The sequence below is a fragment of the Apaloderma vittatum genome, unplaced genomic scaffold (genome assembly GCF_000703405.1).
Source record: "Apaloderma vittatum isolate BGI_N311 unplaced genomic scaffold, ASM70340v1 scaffold19126, whole genome shotgun sequence".
In the NCBI taxonomy this organism is placed as follows: domain Eukaryota; kingdom Metazoa; phylum Chordata; class Aves; order Trogoniformes; family Trogonidae; genus Apaloderma; species Apaloderma vittatum.
In genome coordinates this window covers 9958-22676 of record NW_009723583.1, presented here as the reverse complement: position 1 = coordinate 22676, position 12719 = coordinate 9958, and the positions used below count along the sequence as shown (strand labels likewise).

At 41.4% G+C, this 12719-nt stretch overlaps 1 protein-coding gene across 1 annotated transcript in view; it reads left to right on the top strand.

The window, feature by feature from the left end:
* Positions 1-301: 301 nt before the first annotated feature.
* ANKMY2 (ankyrin repeat and MYND domain containing 2) overlaps positions 302-12719 on the top strand; it is a gene marked incomplete at its 5' end in the record, with an annotated part of 18706 nt that continues 6288 nt past the window's right edge. Inside the window, 3 exons of the mRNA XM_009872185.1 lie at positions 302-370; positions 8213-8351; positions 10084-10182. Of these exons, the coding sequence (XP_009870487.1) occupies positions 302-370; positions 8213-8351; positions 10084-10182 (307 nt within the window). The remainder of the gene's footprint in view (positions 371-8212; positions 8352-10083; positions 10183-12719) is intronic.

Sequence of the window (12719 nt, the reverse complement as noted above, 5' to 3'; positions counted from 1 at the left end):
TGCAGTGGTCGGTTACTTCACAAAAACGGATGTTTACTTGTAGTGCGTGCTCTCGGACTGTTCTTGGATGTTGTGACTTCTTGGCTTTCAGCTTCTAGAAGAGAAGAACGTTCACTCTAAGCCTCTGCACTAAGTGCCATTGATTTTACTGGTGGTTAATCTACATCTCAAGTGGTTAATCTACAAAGATTTTGATTCTGAACAGTAATGGAACTGATCTTTTTCCTCGTGATTCTCAATGTTTTCCATTTCTCACACCCCCTTTTCTCTCTTTGTGTCTTTTTTTTTTTTTTTTTTAATTAAAGGAAACACCGAGGAGGCTGGAAGGCTACTGGGCAGCAAGAATGTCCGTGTCAATTGCTTGGATGAGGTACAGCGAAACTGTACAACCGTTATGCGGGGTTTAACAAGGAAAATACTAGGTCTGGAGGCCTTCCTGTTATTAAATAATATTGCTATACAGACTCCTGGAAACTAGTTATTCTGAATATATATCCAGCCTGCACCTGATTAACGAAGAGCTCCTACTTTTTTTTCCTTTTTTTTTTTAAGAAAGTTTAAAGATTAATGTTATATCAAGTACCTGCACTGTTGTATTTTTCTTTCAAGTCCCAGCATGATCTTTGGGTCTGTAAGGTAAGATGAATGTTGCAGCAAGACACATGGGGGTGCCCCGGACTTCTTGTCGCCTCCACCAAACCAGTCCCTCTGCTTAGATAGCAGACATCAACATGGATAAAGAATACCTGTCCCCATCTCATGCTTGGATCTCATCACCCAAAGCCTTGTCTTTGCAGAACCAAGGACACACTTGGAGAGTGAGGAGTTAAGTGAGAAGAGCTAGGTCAGAAGTGGAAAACACAGTCTTTTGCAGAGGCACGTCTGGTAGACACATAGAAGATAAAATCCTTAAGCACTACTTCAAGATGGGAGGAGTTGGTGGAGAAAGGAACCTTGTGTCATGTTCATATCCGATTCCTTTTCTTTTTACAGTTTTTCTAAAGCAACGTTAATGTGAGAGTGTAATGTGGAAGCCAAGCTGTAATTGCCCACCATGCACGTTAGATCAATGTGTAATTTATCAATTTAAATGTCAATTTTTGGTTTTTTCCCAACTTTTATAATTGCGTGGGGTCACTGGGAAATTCAGGCTAGAAGGGAACCCCAGAAGGTCTCTAGTTCAGCCTCCCACTCAGCAGCTTCAGCTCTGAGGTCAGATGACGTTACTCTGAGCTTTATCCTGTCTGGCCTAGTAAACCTCCAAGGGTGGAAACTGCACAGCATTCCAGGGCACCTTGTGCTGGTGCTTACAGTGAAAACGCTTTTCTGTTATGTCTGAACCTCTCTCTCAACTGAGGGTCATTGTCTCTTGCCCTCCTGCTGCCAGGATTCAAGACTTTGGCTCTGTTTCCTCAGCAGTCTTCGTGTAGGCACAGGCAGGCTGCTGTGGGGTCCCACCAAAGCCACCTCTTCTCCAGGCTGAACAAGCCCTTTTCCTGCAGCCCCTCTTCACTTCACGAGTGCTAAAGTTTCCACCAGCTTTTGGTGGCACTCGCTGCAGTTTCTCCATGTCTTTATTGTACTGGAAGGTCCAAAGTTGGACAGGGAGCATATTGTAGATGTGATCTCATGAATGCTGAACGGAGGAAAAATATAACTTCATACTGGTTGTCTCTGTAGCGTATTGTTATCCTTTTTTATTCTGCAAACAGATTCATTTTTCTGATTGTTCTTAAATACAATTCAATATTTAAACCTTAATTTCTAGTATGAATTTCAACAAGCTTCTGACAAACTTGTCAGCTTTGGAAACCCAATATACAATGTAAGTGTATTTGCAAACGTGCTTTATTGTATGGACTTAAAATTTTGTTTTAGCGTAATTGCTGAACTAGTGCTGAATGACCGCACCCTTGATGCGGTACTAGTGCAACACGCAGGATTACTGCTGAGAGGATGTGGGTTATTAATAGAAATGATAACTGAGTTATGCCTCAGGCTATTGTTAAAGAAGAAATAGTATTAGCAATACTTGTCTAATGCTCACATCTGACTAAATACACCCAAGGCACATAAGGCTTAAAAGTTCATGTGACGGTCAGCTTGCAGTCTCATTTTTATCCCCAAGAGTGGGGTATAATGATGCGTATCAAACACGAAAGGATTCAGATTTAAGATTCTTAATCACATTATTATTTATATTACTACTGTTACTTATTTTATTAATGTTAAGAAGTGAGGAAACAGCCCTGAAAATTGAATGCTTAGATCACTGAAATGGGAACACAGTTCACTTGGGAACTAAGAACTCATTTCTTTCCTTAAAGACCTTTTTACATGAGAGAATCCACAGAATGAGCACAAGTTTAAAGTAATTCTCTTTACATGTTTGCTGTACCACAAACAGAAGTCACAATGTAATAGTTTCCCCAGGCTGCATCCAGAAGCAGGCTGTTACATACTGCACTTCCTCGCTTTGAAAAATATACAGAGAAGATGTCCCTCCAATTTTTTGCTTTAACCGTATATTCTGACTGCTTAGATCTGCTTTCTTCTAGATTAAAAGCTACTGAGAATCAGGAATCTTTTATTGGGGTACCTTTAGACAAGGCTAAGTCACATTTTAACATCTTCCAAATGCATTGACACTTGTAGTATTTTGCTTAAAGTTTTGTTTCTTTAGCAGTTGAGCTGTAATCGTGGCTCTTCTGCCTTCTTTCCCCTTGTTTCAGCTTCTTCCTTCAAAAATGTAGGCATGAGCTGGACACAGTATCTCAGCAGTGCTTCCGCGCTTGTTACATGTATTTAAAAACTTGCAAATAAGACTTAGAGGAGCAATTTTTTTTCCTGCCTGTGTAACAAGACTCACTTACCCTTTACCTGTGCCTGCCTGCAGTGCTTTACTGGGAGCAGTAGGTCACTGGAAAGCAGAGTAAGAACCCTTTGTTCCAATTAGATTCAGATGTGACCATTTTCCAGAAGGTTGTAGTTCACCAGCAGATACAGTCCCGTATTTTCCCAGCATCCTTTCTGACCAAGTCCGGGTTTTTTTGTTTGTTTCTTTGTGGATTTAGGTAGTTGAGGAAAGGAAAGGCAATTAGCCTTAATCGCTGTTGCTATGAGGACAGACATATGTAGCCCTTCCACAAAACTTGTCTTTAACAGTTTGACTCTGGGAACTTTTTAAAAAATCAGGGACATGTAAGCTCAGTTGTCCCAAAATATTAGACAAAAAGATGGGCAATGGAAATGGAAGCAAAATAAACACAAATGCATTTCATTTAAATGCACGCTGCTTGTCGTGTTGGAGATGGAGCGGTTGCTAGTTTGGAAATGTAGTATGGAAGAAAGTGTTCAGGAATTTTCTCTTCCCTGGGAGAACAGAGCTTGTAAATAGTCTTGTGCCTTCATGATGGCAGTTTGCTGACTTTAATTTCATCCACTTGCAGGGTGTGGCTAAGATCTTTCAGATTATTATGGAAAGACCGTCCAGAGGAAGATTGTGGGGTTTCTAGCTGTGAAAGCTTCTTCCAGCCATGTTGGTAGTTAAGGTTGCCAAGGAGCACTGTAGTACAAAATCTCGTATTTTCTGCATATCGGGAGGAGAGACTTGACCCGAAAAGGCTTCTGAGTTCTTCTGTATTTGAAGTATTTGTAAGGTTGTTCATAATCTTCTTATATCCAACTATCATTTGGCATTAGCAGCATTACTTTTTTTTTTCCTCTCTGGTCTGCTAGTTCAGCTGTTCGCTTAGGTAATAAAATCCATCTTTCAGAAACAGTCCTCTTCTGTATGCCAATTACAGAACTGAATACTTTCTGGGAATTACAGGAGCAGCCTGCTTATTCGTGTGTGAGGGATGCGTAGCTTTACTCGTACTGAGGGTGTTCATTGGAGGGTTCTTCAGTTAATCTATCTTGTTATTCCAGTGTGAACTTCCTACGCCAGCAGAAAATGCCCCGATCCGTGGCCTTTACTGAGGAGAAAGAGTTCTGTCTTTTGATGTTTTTTGTTTAGTGTTTCAAAATATGCAAAACTAAAGAAAATTCACAAGCTGTTAAGAATTAACTGGTCTCAGTGCAGGTTGCTGACTGATGTAGGCTTGAACTTTTCATTGCAGAAGGATCATCAGAGGAACCTAATATGTTGCTAGGTGAGACCAGCAGCTCAGCAGGATGGCTGTAAAGAACTGTAACTATGATCAACATTCACTGAAGCGTATTTAATCCTCTAATTAGTTCATAATTAGCTGTAGCTGAAATTATTCTTGCATGTTATCTGTTGTCTATCTTCCAAACCCTTCGTGCAGTCAGTTTAAGATAAGTAAGGGCAATCTTACTCTAAAGCTTTAAGGGTGAAATTTCTAAAGTTTTTCATCCACTGGAAATTCCTGTCACATATTTTGAGACTAGCAGCATTCGGTACTATTTCTGTTTAAAGTCAGAGAGGCTTTTACAATCCAATTCCAAATAACTACCTGAACCAGTCTTAATGAGCTGGTCTAATTTCAGTAATGCACTTCCTTTTTATTTAGGAGAGTTGATTTTGAAGATACACATCAAGTAGTATTCCTGTGTTCCCTGTGGCACTTGCTCTTTTTGCATCATTTGTTTCCTTTTTAGTAACTTCCCAAATACTGTCTCAAATAAAAGCTAGACCTACAGTCTATGTGCTTAGTTTGTAATCTTCTGAAGGAATAGAACTGGTATCGTTGTCTGAATCTAAATAATAAAATAAGGCACAGTTTCCATATTAACGTGGGACTGGGCTCCTCATTGCAAAAAGCTGGGAAAGGAAGAGGTGAGTGTTTTAACGCTATCGGTGTGCACGTGTCTGCAGCAGTTTTTCAGCCAGGGCTTTTACAGCCCTTTCCCACTCTATTTGGGCAGTTTGTATTCACACATACAATGTCCTGGTGTACCCCAACACCTGCGGAGGGAGTTGTTCCAGTGTGACCCAACCTCTGTGTGCCACACCTCGGCCAAGTTTCCATGACTGAGAAGGTGAAGTGAGCATGAGATGTAAAACTCCGGGAATTAGCGAATCATCAGTGTGTTATCTGCAAAACAAAGGCTTTTAAAAACATACATGTATCATTTTGCGTTTTTACACAGTTAGCATGAGTGTTTAAATGCTTGTAACGCAGTCAGTTTTGCTGCCAGATGTGCACAGGTCGGTGGGATGTGAGCTGGTCTGTGTATTCTTTGGTTGGTTCTCCCGACTCCGGTTCCCTGGTCATCCCACGCTCCCTGATTCCTCTGGTCAAGGAAGGCTGAGGAACGGTTTTGTTGAAAACTTTCTCCAGAGTTCCAGTTTATCTTTATAAATGTATTTTTTATTCATCCTGTGGACACACACCTCTCCCAGGTACAGAAGAGAGATAGCCTGACCTGCGTTCTTCTTCCCACGCTTCTTGTGTTGGAGTCGTACCCTCTCTGGCTCTGGTACTTATCTGCCCCTCCTGCCTCCACATGTGGCCTTTTCTGCTCTTGTTACCTGATTCAGCCCACTGACCCTGTAGTTGGGGTTTTTTTTCTTCGATTGGCAGCATTAGGTCAACTTAGTTCTTGGAATCATAGAATCATAGAGTGGCCTAGGCTGGAAGGGACCTTAGAGATCATCTAATCCAACCTCCCTGCCATGGGCAGGACGCCTCGGGATCCCGTCTCTCAGTCGGCTTCTGGTGTGTTTTCAGCATCGGGAAGTGGGCAGCTGGGCTGGCAGTGCCGTGAGGTGTAGCCCTGTTGTGCCATGGAGTCCTGCTGCTGGATGAGCTGGAAGAACCTGGTGAAGGGAGGTGCCCAGCAATTTGTAGAGGCCCTGCGAACTCGTCCCCTTGAACAGTCAGACATGCAGGGAATACTTAGAACCCTACAGAAGATGGGAGATGTTAATTTTGCTCCCATGTAACATTCCTGCGAAGTAAACAAGGAACTCGGAGAGATTAATTTTTTGTCCTAGGGAATGAGGGTAAAAGACTGGATTTTTGGTCAGAAGATTGTTACTTAGTAGCTGCTAGAAAATGGATTATTCATCCTGTGTTCCACAGTGGAGCAATAAATAATTTGTTTGATCTGTAGGCTTAATAAACTGTCTGCTAGTTCAGTCTTTTCAGTATGTTGTATTGACAATCCAAATGTCATCTGGCAGAAATCAGACTGTTGCTGGACGCGGCTTTGATATCCAGCCTGAGAAGAGCATTTGTGGTGATTTCAGTTGCTGTGTAGGGACGATTCAGGATGCCAGGCTTTTCCAGATCAGCTTGTGTCTAGCCTGTGCCCTGTGTTGCTGTGAATGTGAAAGTCTGATATTAGTGTGACCTTAAGTCCAACTGACTGACAACTGTCTGTGTGCTTCGTGCTTGCTGTGGTTTGTTGGTCTACACCACAGCCTGACACTTTCAAATTTAATCAAAGGCTTTTAAAGCAAGGTTCCTAGGAGGAGAGGATGAAAAATAAACCACCTCACCCAAGCAAAAACAAAAAAACAAATACCAATCCTTTCCTTTGTCTTGTAATCTTCCGGCAGAATTTTAAATGGAAACAACTGGTACTCAAGTTATAATCAAACTTAAAAGTCCTCATTTTCTTAAAGTTCCTTCACCAATCAGAAGCTGTTCTTATCCCCTTACAGCAGATCCCTCCTGCGCTGCTAAAGGCGGCACATCTATACTGTGACTTTAGGCTGGGATTGGCCTATAGAAATTGCTGTCGACATCACATTACATCTTTATATATTAAGATAGGAAGCTTTTACTTACCTTTACAGGCCCACAAATGAAACCTAGCAAAAGCAATCACAAAATTGTTTCATGTTTGTGAAGTGATCTCTTCAGGGCTTTTGTTTCTCTAATGGCAGTCTGTATTACAGTTTACCAAAATATTTCAGGTTTCTGAAACACAGTGCATCAAGTAATAATTTTGTTTTCAATTAAGATAGGGAATAATGGAAATATTTTTGAATTGTTATTATAATTTTAGATTTCCTCATTTCCCTCACCTTTAGTTTGTTTGGTTTGGGGTTTTGTTTGGTTTTTTTTAAATTATACTAATATGTTTAACCCAATTGAGGTTTATTCCATAATAAATTGAAACAAGAAATATATTTAGGCTCAAACTGATGATTATGTTATTTCAGAGTTACCATGCGGAGTTCCCATTTACACAGCTGCAGTAAAGAGATACGTAAATGTGTTCATACCCAGCCTTAGCCTGCAAAAAAAGAAGAAAATGCCATTTTGATTTCCTTCAGGGACAAACTAAAGCACACTCCCTTGTATTCAGTGCTGAAGAATGTTCCTGGGCAATTACCAAGCCTTGGCTGATAGCGTGAATCCTGACTTGATGTTCAGTGAAAAGAAACAGCATATTGGAAAATGTATCAAATTCTAAAACCGGAGTGTCGTGCAATTTTCTCGGAAATGTGCTTCTCCCTGCACTAACAACTTGCCCTTATTCTGAAAATTTCCCCTCGGGTTTGCCCACGTTTACGTTTATAATTACACCAGCGCAACTCTCATAAATTTAGTGCCTCCCTTGCTGGAGCTGCACCTTTTTGTACTGGTGTGGTTTACCAGAAGGCAGGTTTAAGACTGTGTGGTTAAAGTCTCGCTGGAGCTGTGTCTCTCTACAAGGGCTTTCAGAGCTCGGCCTGGTGTGAAATCGCAGGCGTGATACCCAAAGGGTGGAGAAATGGGCGAGGGGTGGATAAAACAATTACCCGGAATTGTGCCTAAAAATGGGTTCCTGAAACTGCAAATCTTTGTAAAGGCACAACCAGCAAGAAACTGTTCCTAATTTTCTTGTTCCTCATCATGTCGAGCAGGAGGGAAAAGAAATAAATTAGGAACCTGAGAAGTTTTCTGAGACAAGCTTCACCTCCTAGCAGAAGCGAGCTGGTTTTAGTCCTGATGGCTTACGCAGAAGGCCACTGACAAGTGGCCATAAGTGGTTTTGGTTTATTCAGCGCTGGTCTGTTATCAAATATATAGCAACACATAATCAGAAAAATGACATGGAAATGGAAAATCTACTGCATGTTAGTAACCTTTTTTTTTTCTATGAAGATTTTGCGAGCTTTTTTGTTGTTGCTAATTTAAATACTACGTGCAGCTTTGGTAGTTATGCTGAATTATGTCTATACAAGTAAAAATTCCCGAAGGTGTGAAGATCAAGATATATAACTAATTCTTTTTTGTATTTCTTCGGTTAGCATGGCATGACCCCGCTCATGCACGCAGCCTACAAAGGGAAGGTCGACATGTGCAGGTTGCTCTTGCGACACGGAGCTGACGTGAACTGCAACGAGCACGAGCACGGATACACTGCCCTGATGTTCGCTGGCCTCTCAGGTAACTTCGTGCTAAACTTGGACCACTGAGTTTTATGACTCTTACGGATACAATTTGCCATAAATCCATAAAGGAAAATGTTGACATGTTTTTATTATTCAGCTTCACTGTTACTTACGTGAATCATACGAATATGTCAACACCGGTAGAATCATAAGGGCAGAGGAAGAGGAAAGCTGTTGATCAGACCTAGGATCTTTTTTCGTATAAAAATCAATTTTGTTCAGCATTTTGAGGCACATAATCTGTCTGTACTTTGTCCTGTTTGTTACAGATCTCAAAATTCAGTCCTCTGCGAGTTCTCTTGTGCAGTGGGATACATTCTGTTTAATTATACTGTGTCACACTGGAGAAGATCCTGCACCAAACTGCCTTTTTTAAGACTACAAATCAGCAGCTTTTAGTAGTATTTGAGGCCTGTCAAATCAATCCAGTATTTTTGCCTTTCTCCTACAATATTTTTGCAGTTATCTTGTGGGATTTTAGAAAATATATTTAATAAGTTTTAAAAACATGTTTTCTCACATTAATTTTCCCCTCTTCTCGTACGTTATTTTTTTTCCATGGGTGTGCTTTGTTATATATATATATGTGTGTGTGTATAAATATATGTGTGTATATATATTCTCCTGTCCCAGGTGGTGGTTTCCAGCTTTCCTCTTTATGTCTTCCCAGAAGGTTGATTGTAGGGATGTACATTTTCTTAACAGATAGAGTTTAAGCTCTGCCTTCTTTCATCATAAATAATAAAAAAAGGCATATATGTGTATGTGAACCTTACCTGTATCATCAGGTTGCTTTTGTGCTAAAACTCTGGTGAAAAGATTTGGGAAATGTCAGTGTTCTGTGGCACGAGCAACATCAGAGCTGCAGCAGATAGGTGGGAACAAACTCTGAGAGGTTGTTAAGTGACTGCAGCTTTATGGAAAATGCTGAATTTTACCATTTTCTCATAGCTGAGCTTTTAACTTGTCATCCTGGGTTTAAATGCTTCTGAACGTTGCCTTTAGGGTCTGTTATCTGTTGAGTGCTACTGATACAACGCCTTTGTTTTTACACCACACAACTTCATTTTCATCCACCACCCCCTTCTTTTTTTATATTCACTTCTCTGTATTTAGCATATGCACAAAAACTGATAAAGAATACCTTTGGAAGCGGAACCAGCACAAGCGGTGACAAGTGTCCTTATTAGTCTCGCAAGGGCCCCAATTAAGTCATCGAATCTTCCCATCAAATTTGAGCTTCATTTTCCTTGGTATTTAGCCCAGTCCGAACACCCAGTTCCTGCTGCGGAGAAAAGAACAATCTGTTCTCTCTATGCTCCTGCTACATAATAGTACTGGATTTGTTTTTCTTCTTAGAATAGCAAATGTTGTCGTTGAACCGTCAAACTGGATTAGTAGAATTTGCCTCTGTACTGCTATCCAGGGGAACAGGCTCTACTGTAGTTACATGTATAGGACTCCTCGAAGTTCCATGGGGAGCTGAATGTGTTGTACCCTGCCAGAATTTAGTTTTTACTTTGATTTGACCCTCTGGAGCCATAAATAAGGAGGCTGCACTGTGCTTTCTCTTAATCTTTTCTTAAAATAATGACATTAAGAACATTCATTTCCCTCAGTCTTATTCCTAGTCTTTAAGAAATTCACTCCTTGTTTTTATACAGCGTAATGTATCACAGGTTATGGTTTGTTCTCTCTCATTTCCCCTGTCTTCCCCCGACATGCAGGAAACAAAGAAATCACCTGGATGATGTTAGAGGCTGGAGCAGAGACCGATGTTGTCAACTCGGTGGGAAGGACAGCAGCTCAGATGGCTGCTTTTGTGGGTAAGGTGAAAGTCTGTTACCATTTCCTAAATTCCTAAAGAATTAAAATGCTAGATTCAGATGCTTTTTATTAGTGAAACGTTACTTAATGACCTGTTCTGAACTGGCACAGTTGTTCTACTTTTTCTCCACATTTCATCCTGTAACTGTCAGTTTCTGTGCTATTCCCATGCTTTGTTTAATTAAAGCCCAAACCTGTTAGAATAGATGCTGCTGTTCTCCAAGTGTGCAGGTTTTTGCAGTGTCATCGCTGCTCAAATAGCAAGAGGAAGCCGGGAACATCTGAGGCGTCAGCAGCACGGTACGGACCGCGCAATCGGAGCTTCCTTTGTGGAAGGAACAAGCGTAGCACTCGAAGTCAGGGACTCTCAGTCGAGCTTTGCCACTGGCGTGCTGTGCGCTGGCTCCGAGTCACCTCCTGCTCTTCTCTCTCTGCTTTTGGGAGAGGGAGAAGTCTCGGGACCTGCTCTGCAGCAGTCCCTACTTACTGACCTCAACCTGAGTAGAGCAAGGTAAAAGATTTGTCATTCCCGTATGCTGTGTGATCCCAGGCAAAACATGCAACCAGCCTTTCTTCTGTTGTTACGTTTCTTTTTCCTGCCTTTTTTTTTTCTTTTCTTCTCTAAATCCTTTTTACTTCTTTACCCAACTTGACAGTGCTGTGAGATTCATACACCACTTTATTTCTAGCAGGAAGTCTGATAGAGTATTACCAGCAGCAGTGGAGCCATTTGAATGACTCTGCTGTTGCTCTCCAGGATCTATATTTTCACTTCAGCACAACCTTCTTGTATTAATGTCTGAGAACTCCCTTGCAAGTCCGTTGGCTGTTCTGGATTCAAGAGCCGACATTGCCATTTAGATTCACTTCCTTGAATAGTGAGTTAGTGCAGTTTCATTTCAATCTTGTTCTGTTCTTTTGAAAGAGGAACAGATTGACATTGTTCACTTGAGATTCAAGCAGCAAAACCTTAAAACTATTTACTTAACGTGTTGGAGAAGCTCACTTCTCTTAATTATACTTTGGATTCGGGGAGTCTTTCCCAGTGTGATGCTGAGTTGTTAGTGAAGGGGAAGTGCTATCTTCAACATAATTTTGGAGAATTCTTGTTTAAAATCTTATCATGTAACCAAGATAGAGTAAGTATTTTCAGGCCTACTGGGATATGGAACTCTGTAAAAGTCCTGTCTCGTCCCAAATTGTACTGGGTCAAGCTACAATGATCCTAGAGGTGAAATTAAGACACAAACGAGGTCAATGTTGAGTTTTCTTTTGGGTATTTATTCTTCAAGTGCAGAGAAAGAGGGCGGGTAAGGGAAAGGCAAAAGAAGAAGACACCAATACCACCACGGAGTCCAGCAGCATCCCACAGGTCGTTGGTGGGGGAATATTCTGACTAGGTGCTGGTCTGCCTTTCTGTTATTCCCATTGTCCCTGCCTTTTCCCCACCTTTTCACGGGCACTAGGCGTGATAAATCTCCTCCTTTTGCCACATGCGCGCTGCTGTCCGGTGGTCACGGGCCGGGGTCTTCTGGAGGAAGACTTGTAGTCCTCCTCGCTGTGTACTTTTCACCTTTAGCTCAAAACTGCTGAGCTGGGGACTACAAGGCCGATTTAGAGCAGATGGCCAGGTGGCTGCACTCTTACTGACAGCGGAGTTCCTGCCCCATTATCTAGATGCTCCTTAGCAGTCCCTGTTATCTAGACTCCTTTGCAACAGTGTGTCAGTTCCGTGCTGAATTATCGCTGTGTCTGCAGCCTTCACCATATTCTCTGGCAGAATGTTGCCAAAGGCCTCCTGTCTGAGCCGTAGTCCAGGCCTGGCAGGTGTTAGTCGCTGCTAACGTTGCAGAAAGGTGGTTAATTACTCCAGCAGCAGTTTGTTGTGGTAAGCCTTGCAGTCCAAACGATGTGTCCTTGCGATGTTGAGACAATCTTTTCTTTCTTTGAGTCCCACAAGTCTGAACACTGGAATCAATTCCTCTTCTTTTTTATCTTCTGTCCAATCAACATTCATTCATAGGTGTGTAGGAAGTGGGGATACTTTCCTCGTCATTTGTCTTACACTGTGCTCTGTTACCTTAGAACACTCTCTTCTGAAACAGTGGAGGGTTTTAAATGGTGGAATTTGGTTGTCCGTGTCTTCTACTGATTAATAGGATTAGTGCCAAGATAAATCAATCAGTTCAAAGAATGTGATCCTGAACTAGAGAAGCTAAATTTTACTTTCCCTTTAGCCAAGTAATCCATCATATTGTCAGATGTAGAAAACAAGAAGGGGGTGCAGCTTCTCTCATCTCATTACCTTCATCAGTCTTTTTTTTTTTCTTTTTGTAAACTTGAAGCGCATTCTGTTCTTCTGACTTCTCCCACTTCAGGTTAATACACTACTACTTGTAAGTCTCAGTGCAAATGTCATTAATTTTTGAAAGTACAAAATGGAGAGAACTTCTCTTGAATTTTTACCCCAGTATGATGAGACTACCAGTACAGTACGACTTTGGGAAGAAATACCTGTTCTCTTAGTTTTGGCTTA